Source organism: Entelurus aequoreus, linkage group LG11 (genome assembly GCF_033978785.1).
Source record: "Entelurus aequoreus isolate RoL-2023_Sb linkage group LG11, RoL_Eaeq_v1.1, whole genome shotgun sequence".
NCBI lineage: Eukaryota > Metazoa > Chordata > Actinopteri > Syngnathiformes > Syngnathidae > Entelurus > Entelurus aequoreus.
The window spans coordinates 10,695,985-10,706,076 of record NC_084741.1 but is presented as its reverse complement, the minus strand read 5'-3'; the positions used below and the strand labels follow the sequence as shown (position 1 = coordinate 10,706,076).

The following is a 10,092-nucleotide window of genomic DNA, read 5'->3' as shown; positions in this document are numbered from 1 at the left end:
CAAGAATAAAAGTCTAATATTGTGGAAGTAAAGTTGTAATATTTTGAAAATAAAGTCATGATTTTACAAGAATAAAAGTCTAATATTGTGGAAGTAAAGTTGTAATATTTTGAAAATAAAGTCATGATTTTACAAGAATAAAAGTCCAATATTGTGGAAGTAAAGTTGTAATATTTTGAAAATAAAGTCATGATTTTACAAGAATAAAAGTCTAATATTGTGGAAGTAAAGTTGTAATATTTTGAAAATAAAGTCATGAATTTACATGAATAAAAGTCTAATATTGTGGAAGTAAAGTTGTAATATTTTGAAAATAAAGTCATGATTTTACAAGAATAAAAGTCTAATATATTGGAAGTAAAGTTGTAATATAATGAAAATAAAGTCGTGATTTTACAAGAATAAAAGTCTAATATTGTGGAAGTAAAGTTGTAATATTTTGAAAATAAAGTCATGATTTTACAAGAATAAAAGTCTAATATTGTGGAAGTAAAGTTGTAATATTTTGAAAATAAAGTCATGATTTTACAAGAATAAAAGTCTAATATTGTGGAAGTAAAGTTGTAATATTTTGAAAATAAAGTCATGATTTTACAAGAATAAAAGTCTAATATTGTGGAAGTAAAGTTGTAATATTTTGAAAATAAAGTCATGATTTTACAAGAATAAAAGTCTAATATTGTGGAAGTAAAGTTGTAATATTTTGAAAATAAAGTCATGATTTTACAAGAATAAAAGTCTAATATTGTGGAAGTAAAGTTGTAATATTTTGAAAATAAAGTCATGATTTTACAAGAATAAAAGTCTAATATTGTGGAAGTAAAGTTGTAATAGTTTGAAAATAAAGTCATTTATTTTAGTCCTGCCTGGTTATTTTGTGTGGCCTCCCACCTAATTTCATGTGGCAGGTGTGCCACCTTCTACCGGGCTGAAGGATGAGGTGGATGTGTGGGCGATCGAGGATGACGAAGGTGAAGATCGTTGAACAATGGAATGGAATTTCTGTTTAATAAAGAAATGTTGAGGGATCTGAATGTCTACTGAATATTTATTTGGAGCTTTGAGACACAGGTGGTGCAGCGTGGTATCTTAGTACAGAATGTAGGGCTGGCTCTCTGGACACCAGCAGGTACTCCTCGGTGTTCTATCAGGATGCTAAAACCCCCTCAGATTTGACAATGACATTTTTTGCAAAGAAACAAAATACACCAAAGTCAAGGCTTGGGTCATTTCCAGGATGGTAGAAGACAACAGAGTGGTGACATCACACATGATGGTAGAAGGCAACAGAGTGGTGACATCACACATGATGGTAGAAGACAACAGAGTGGTGACATCACACATGATGGTAGAAGACGACAGAGTGGTGACATCACACATGATGGTAGAAGACAACAGAGTGGTGACATCACACATGATGGTAGTAGACAACAGAGTGGTGACATCACACATGATGGTAGTAGATAACAGAGTGGTGACATCACACATGATGTAGTAGACAACAGAGTGGTGACATCACACATGATGTAGTAGACAACAGAGTGGTGACATCACACATGATGGTAGAAGACAACAGAGTGGTGACATCACACATGATGGTAGAAGACAACAGAGTGGTGACATCACACATGATGGTAGAAGACAACAGAGTGGTGACATCACACATAATGGTAGAAGACAACAGAGTGGTGACATCACACAGAAGACAACAGAGTGGTGACATCACACATGATGGTAGAAGACAACAGAGTGGTGACATCACACAGAAGACAACAGAGTGGTGACATCACACATGATGGTAGTAGACAACAGAGTGGTGACATCACACAGAAGACAACAGAGTGGTGACATCACACATGATGGTAGTAGACAACAGAGTGGTGACATCACACAGAAGACAACAGAGTGGTGACATCGCACATGATGGTGGTAGACAACAGAGTGGTGACATCACACAGAAGACAACAGAGTGGTGACATCACACATGATGGTAGTAGACAACAGAGTGGTGACATCACACAGAAGACAACGGAGTGGTGACATCACACAGAAGACAACAGAGTGGTGACATCGCACATGATGGTAGTAGACAACAGAGTGGTGACATCACACAGAAGACAACAGAGTGGTGACATCACACATGATGGTAGTAGACAACAGAGTAGTGACATCACACAGAAGACAACAGAGTGGTGACATCACACAGAAGACAACAGAGTGGTGACATCGCACATGATGGTAGTAGGCAACAGAGTGGTGACATCACACAGAAGACAACAGAGTGGTGACATCACACATGATGGTAGTAGACAACAGAGTGGTGACATCACACAGAAGACAACAGAGTGGTGACATCACACATGATGGTAGAAGACAACAGAGTGGTGACATCACACAGAAGACAACAGAGTGGTGACATCACACAGAAGACAACAGAGTGGTGACATCACACATGATGGTAGAAGACAACAGAGTGGTGACATCACACATGATGGTAGTAGATAACAGAGTGGTGACATCACACATGATGTAGTAGACAACAGAGTGGTGACATCACACATGATGTAGTAGACAACAGAGTGGTGACATCACACATGATGGTAGAAGACAACAGAGTGGTGACATCACACATGATGGTAGAAGACAACAGAGTGGTGACATCACACATGATGGTAGAAGACAACAGAGTGGTGACATCACACATGATGGTAGAAGACAACAGAGTGGTGACATCACACAGAAGACAACAGAGTGGTGACATCACACATGATGGTAGAAGACAACAGAGTGGTGACATCACACAGAAGACAACAGAGTGGTGACATCACACATGATGGTAGTAGACAACAGAGTGGTGACATCACACAGAAGACAACAGAGTGGTGACATCGCACATGATGGTAGTAGACAACAGAGTGGTGACATCACACAGAAGACAACAGAGTGGTGACATCACACATGATGGTAGTAGACAACAGAGTGGTGACATCACACAGAAGACAACAGAGTGGTGACATCACACAGAAGACAACAGAGTGGTGACATCGCACATGATGGTAGTAGACAACAGAGTGGTGACATCACACAGAAGACAACAGAGTGGTGACATCGCACATGATGGTAGTAGACAACAGAGTGGTGACATCACACAGAAGACAACAGAGTGGTGACATCACACATGATGGTAGTAGACAACAGAGTGGTGACATCACACAGAAGACAACAGAGTGGTGACATCACACAGAAGACAACAGAGTGGTGACACCGCACATGATGGTAGTAGACAACAGAGTGGTGACATCACACAGAAGACAACAGAGTGGTGACATCACACATGATGGTAGTAGACAACAGTGTGGTGACATCACACAGAAGACAACAGAGTGGTGACATCACACATGATGGTAGAAGACAACAGAGTGGTGACATCACACAGAAGACAACAGAGTGGTGACATCACACATGATGGTAGTAGACAACAGAGTGGTGACATCACACAGAAGACAACAGAGTGGTGACATCACACAGAAGACAACAGAGTGGTGACATCACATATGATGGTAGAAGACAACAGAGTGGTGACATCACACAGAAGACAACAGAGTGGTGACATCACACAGAAGACAACAGAGTGATGACATCACACAGAAGACAACAAAGTGGTGACATCACACATGATGGTAGAAGACAACAGAGTGGTGACATCACACAGAAGACAACAGAGTGGTGACATCACACAGAAGACAACAAAGTGGTGACATCACACATGATGGTAGAAGACAACAGAGTGGTGACATCACACAGAAGACAACAGAGTGGTGACATCACACATGATGGTAGAAGACAACAGAGTGGTGACATCACACATGATGGTAGAAGACAACAGAGTGGTGACATCACACAAAAGACAACAGAGTGGTGACATCACACAGAAGACAACAAAGTGGTGACATCACACATGATGGTAGAAGACAACAGAGTGGTGACATCACACATGATGGTAGAAGACAACGGAGTGGTGACATCACACATGATGGTGGAAGACAACAGAGTGGTGACATCACACAGAAGACAACAGAGTGGTGACATCACACATGATGGTAGAAGACAACAGAGTGGTGACATCACACATGATGGTAGAAGACAACAGAGTGGTGACATCACACAGAAGACAACAGAGTGGTGACATCACACAGAAGACAACAGAGTGGTGACATCACACATGACGTCGCAGTACTTGGGGAGGACCACAAGCTGAAGGTGCAGCGTCTGGATCTGATCCACCACCTCAGGACCAGGACCAGGTGGTCGGGCTGCGTGCGGGAAGGAGATCCTGTATGATGACACCCTGGAACCACACCATGGGCTCGGGTCAGCAGATTCTGGAAGTCCTCTGCTGGTTCTGGTCCTCGTCTCTCGCTGCTCTTTGTACGGCATGCTAACATGTCTCTCTCTCTCTCTCTGTGTGTGTGTGTGTGTGTGTGTGTGTGTGTGTGTGTGTGTGTGTGTGTGTGTGTGTGTGTGTGTGTGTGTGTGTGTGTGTGTGTGTGTGTGTGTGTGTGTGTGTGTGTGTGTGTGTGTCTCAGATCTTCCGGAAGGTGATCCTGGGTGGAGTCTCAGGCTGAAGGATGAGCGTAACTTTGGTGTCGAGGTCTCGTGAGGACGACACACTGAGGTGGAAGTTCAGCAGGATCTACAATAGTATAAAATAATAGTATTATAGAGGATAATAGTATTATAGCTGATAATAATATTATAGCTGATAATAGTATAGCTGATAATATATCTCATAATAGTACTATAGCTGATAATAGTATATCTGATACTAGCATTATAGCTAATAATAGTATAACTGATAATAGTATTATAGCTGATAATGGTATTATATCTGATAATAGTATACAGTAACTGATAATAGTACTATAGCTGATAATAGTATTATAGCTGATAATAGTATATCTGACAATAGTAATATAGCTTATAATAGTATATCTGATAATAGTATTATAGCTGATAACAGTATATCTGACAATAGTAATATAGCTTATAATAGTATATCTGATAATAGTATTATAGCTGATAATAGTATATCTGATACTAGCATTATAGCTAATAATAGTATAACTGATAATAGTGTTATAGCTGATAATGGTATTATATCTGATAATAGTATACAGTAACTGATAATAGTACTATAGCTAATAATAGTATTATAGCTGATAATAGTATATCTGACAATAGTAATATAGCTTATAATAGTATATCTGATAATAGTATTATAGCTGATAATAGTATATCAGACAATAGTAATATAGCTTATAATAATATATCTGATAATAGTATTATAGCTGGTAATAGTATACATGATAATAATATTATAGCCGGCAGTAGTATTATAGCTGATTATAGTATTATAGCTGATAATAGTATATCTGATCATAGAAATATAGCTGATAATTGTATAGCTGAAAATAGTGTTATAGCTGATAATAGTATATCTGATACTAGTATTATAGCTGATAATAATATATCTGAAAATAGTATTGTAGCGGATAGTAGTATTATAGCTGATAATAGTATATCTGATATTAGTATTATAGCCAATAATAGTATTATAGCTGATAATAGTATATCTGATAATAGTAATATAACTGATAATAGTATAGCTGAAAATAGTGGTATAGATGATAATAATATAATTGATTATAGTATTATAGCTGATAATAATATAATTGATTATAGTATTATAGCTGATAATAGCATATCTGAAAATAGTATTATAGCTGATAATAGTATATCTGAGAACTGTATTATAGCTGATAATAGTATTATAGCTGATAATAGTATTATAGCTGACAATAGTATAGCTGATAATAGTATTATGGCTGATAATGGTATATGTAATAATAGTATAGATGTTTGACATAACTTAGATGTGTATGATGTAATCACATGTTTCACAGCAATTAGCTTAGCTTCTTTTTCCACTTGTAAACATTGAATATGATAAAGTGTGGTGCGTGACTTACGTGCATGAGGCAGAGTTGAATCTCGTTGTCTGCGATCCTGCGGCCGACACATTGTCTCGCCCCGAAGCCGAACGCCAGCGAGCGAAAGCCCGCCCCCTCCTCGCCGCCTCTCTCCGCCCCCCACCGTCCAGGGTCAAAGGTCAGCGGCTTGTCAAAGACCTCTGCACTCCTCCCCAGAGGGTAAAGACACACTTGGACCATGGTCTGTGGGACACACCATGATATCACTCTTCATGGACGATACTGATCATCATGGACGATAACGCTCATCATGGACGATAACGCTCATGATGGACAATAACGCTCTTCATGGACGATATAGTTCATGATGGACGATAACGCTCATGATGGACGATAACGCTCTTCATGGACGATATAGTTCATGATGGATGATAACGATCATGATGGATGATAACGCTCTTGATGGATGATAACGCTCTTCATGGACGATAACACTCTTCATGGACGATATAGTTCATGATGGACGATAACGCTCATGATGGATGATAACGCTCTTCATGGACGATAACACTCTTCATGGACGATATAGTTCATGATGGATGATAACGCTGATCATAGACGATATCGTTCATGATGGACGATAACGCTCATGATGGACGATAACGCTCTTCATGGACGATATAGTTCATGATGGATGATAACGCTCTTCATGGACGATATAGTTCATGATGGATGATAACGCTCATGATGGATGATAACACTCTTCATGGACGATATCGTTCATGATGGACCATAACGCTCATGATGGACGATAACGCTCTTCATGGACGATATCGTTCATGATGGATGATAACGCTCATGATGGATGATAACGCTTATGATGGACGATAACGCTCTTCATGGACGATATAGTTCATGATGGATGATAACGCTCATGATGGATGATAACGCTCTTCATGGACGATATAGTTCATGATGGATGATAACGCTCATGATGGATGATAACACTCTTCATGGACAATATCGTTCATGATGGACCATAACGCTCATGATGGACGATAACGCTCTTCATGGACGATATAGTTCATGATGGATGATAACGCTCATGATGGATGATAACGCTCTTCATGGACGATAACACTCTTCATGGACGATATAGTTCATGATGGATGATAACGCTCATGATGGATGATAACGCTTATGATGAACGATAACGCTCTTCATGGACGATATAGTTCATGATGGATGATAACGCTCATGATGGATGATAACGCTCTTCATGGACGATAACACTCTTCATGGACGATATAGTTCATGATGGATGATAATGCTCATCATGGACGATAACGCTCATCATAGACGATATCGTTCATGATGGACGATAATGCTCATGATGGACGATAACGCTCTTCATGGACGATATAGTTCATGATGGATGATAACGCTCATGATGGATGATAACACTCTTCATGAACGATATCGTTCATGATGGACCATAACGCTCATGATGGACGATAACGCTCTTCATGGACGATATAGTTCATGATGGATGATAACGCTCATGATGGACGATAACGCTCTTCATGGACGATATAGTTCATGATGGATGATAACGCTCATGATGGATGATAACACTCTTCATGGACGATATCGTTCATGATGGACCATAACGCTCATGATGGACGATAACGCTCTTCATGGACGATATAGTTCATGATGGATGATAACGCTCTTCATGGACGATATCGTTCATGATGGATGATAACGCTCATGATGGATGATAACGCTTATGATGAACGATAACGCTCTTCATGGACGATATAGTTCATGATGGATGATAACGATCATGATTTATGATAATGCTCTTCATGGACGATAACACTCTTCATGGACGATATAGTTCATGATGGATGATAATGCTCATCATGGACGATAACGCTCATCATAGACGATATCGTTCATGATGGACGATAACGCTCATGATGGATGATAACACTCTTCATGGACGATATCGTTCATGATGGACCATAATGCTCATGATGGACGATAACGCTCTTCATGGACGATATAGTTCATGATGGATGATAACGCTCATGATGGACGATAACGCTCTTCATGGACGATATAGTTCATGATGGATGATAACGCTCATGATGGATGATAACGCTCTTCATGGACGATATAGTTCATGATGGATGATAACGCTCATGATGGATGATAACGCTCTTCATGGACGATATAGTTCATGATGGATGATAACGCTCATGATGGATGATAACGCTCTTCATGGACGATATAGTTCATGATGGATGATTACGCTCATGATGGATAATAACGCTCTTCATGGACGATAACACTCTTCATGGACGATATAGTTCATGATGGATGATAACGCTCATCATGGACGATAACGCTCATCATAGACGATATCGTTCATGATGGACGATAACGCTCATGATGGACGATAACGCTCTTCATGGACGATATAGTTCATGATGGATGATAACGCTCATGATGGATGATAACGCTCTTCATGGACGATATCGTTCATGATGGATGATAACGCTCATGATGGATGATAACGCTTATGATGGACGATAACGCTCTTCATGGACGATATAGTTCATGATGGATGATAACACTCATGATGGACGATAACGCTCTTCATGGACGATATAGTTCATGATGGATGATAACGCTCATGATGGATGATAACACTCTTCATGGACGATAACGCTCTTCATGGACGATATAGTTCATGATGGATGATAACACTCATGATGGACGATAACGCTCTTCATGGACGATATAGTTCATGATGGATGATAACGCTCATGATGGATGATAACACTCTTCATGGACGATATCGTTCATGATGGACCATAACGCTCATGATGGACGATAACGCTCTTCATGGACGATATAGTTCATGATGGATGATAACGCTCATGATGGATGATAACGCTCTTCATGGACGATATCGTTCATGATGGATGATAACGCTCATGATGGATGATAACGCTTATGATGAACGATAACGCTCTTCATGGACGATATAGTTCATGATGGATGATAACGATCATGATTTATGATAATGCTCTTCATGGACGATAACGCTCTTCATGGACGATATAGTTCATGATGGATGATAATGCTCATCATGGACGATAACGCTCATCATAGACGATATCGTTCATGATGGACGATAACGCTCATGATGGATGATAACACTCTTCATGGACGATATCGTTCATGATGGACCATAATGCTCATGATGGACGATAACGCTCTTCATGGACGATATAGTTCATGATGGATGATAACGCTCATGATGGACGATAACGCTCTTCATGGACGATATAGTTCATGATGGATGATAACGCTCATGATGGATGATAACGCTCTTCATGGACGATATAGTTCATGATGGATGATAACGCTCATGATGGATGATAACGCTCTTCATGGACTATATCGTTCATGATGGACCATAACGCTAATGTTGGACAATAGCGCTCACGATGGACGATAACGCTCTTCATAGACGACAACATCCATGATAGACGTTACCGCTCATGAGACGATACTGCTCATGATGGATGATATCGCTCAAGATGGACAATACCGTTCATGATGGACGATATCACTCATGATGGACGATATCGCTCATGATGGAAAATATCGCTCATGATGGACAATATCGCTCATGATGGGTGATCATGCTCATGATGGACGATAACGCTCATGATGGACGATATCGCTCATGATGGACGATATCGTTCATGATGGACGATAATGTTCATGATGGATGATACTGCTCATGATGGAGGATACCGTTCATGATGGACGATACTGCTCATGATGGACGATAACGCTCATGATGGACGATACTGCTCATGATGGACGATTAACGCACATCATGGACGATATCGTTCATGATGGACCATAACGCTAATGTTGGACAATAGCGCTCACGATGGACGATAACGCTCTTCATAGACGACAACATCCATGATAGACGTTATCGCTCATGAGACGATACTGCTCATGATGGATGATATCGCTCAAGATGGACAATACCGTTCATGATGGACGATATCAC

At 39.8% G+C, this 10,092-nt stretch overlaps 1 protein-coding gene across 2 annotated transcripts in view; it reads right to left on the bottom strand.

The window, feature by feature from the left end:
• Positions 1–1,041: 1,041 nt before the first annotated feature.
• LOC133659755 (cytochrome P450 11B, mitochondrial-like) overlaps positions 1,042–10,092 on the bottom strand; it is a 33,111-nt gene continuing 24,060 nt past the window's right edge. For both annotated transcript variants that reach the window (XM_062062452.1, XM_062062453.1), the window contains 2 exons: positions 6,030–6,233; positions 1,042–4,693 (listed from right to left, as the gene is read on the bottom strand). In XM_062062452.1, the coding sequence (XP_061918436.1) occupies positions 4,583–4,693; positions 6,030–6,233 (315 nt within the window). In that variant the 3' untranslated portion in view covers positions 1,042–4,582. The remainder of the gene's footprint in view (positions 4,694–6,029; positions 6,234–10,092) is intronic.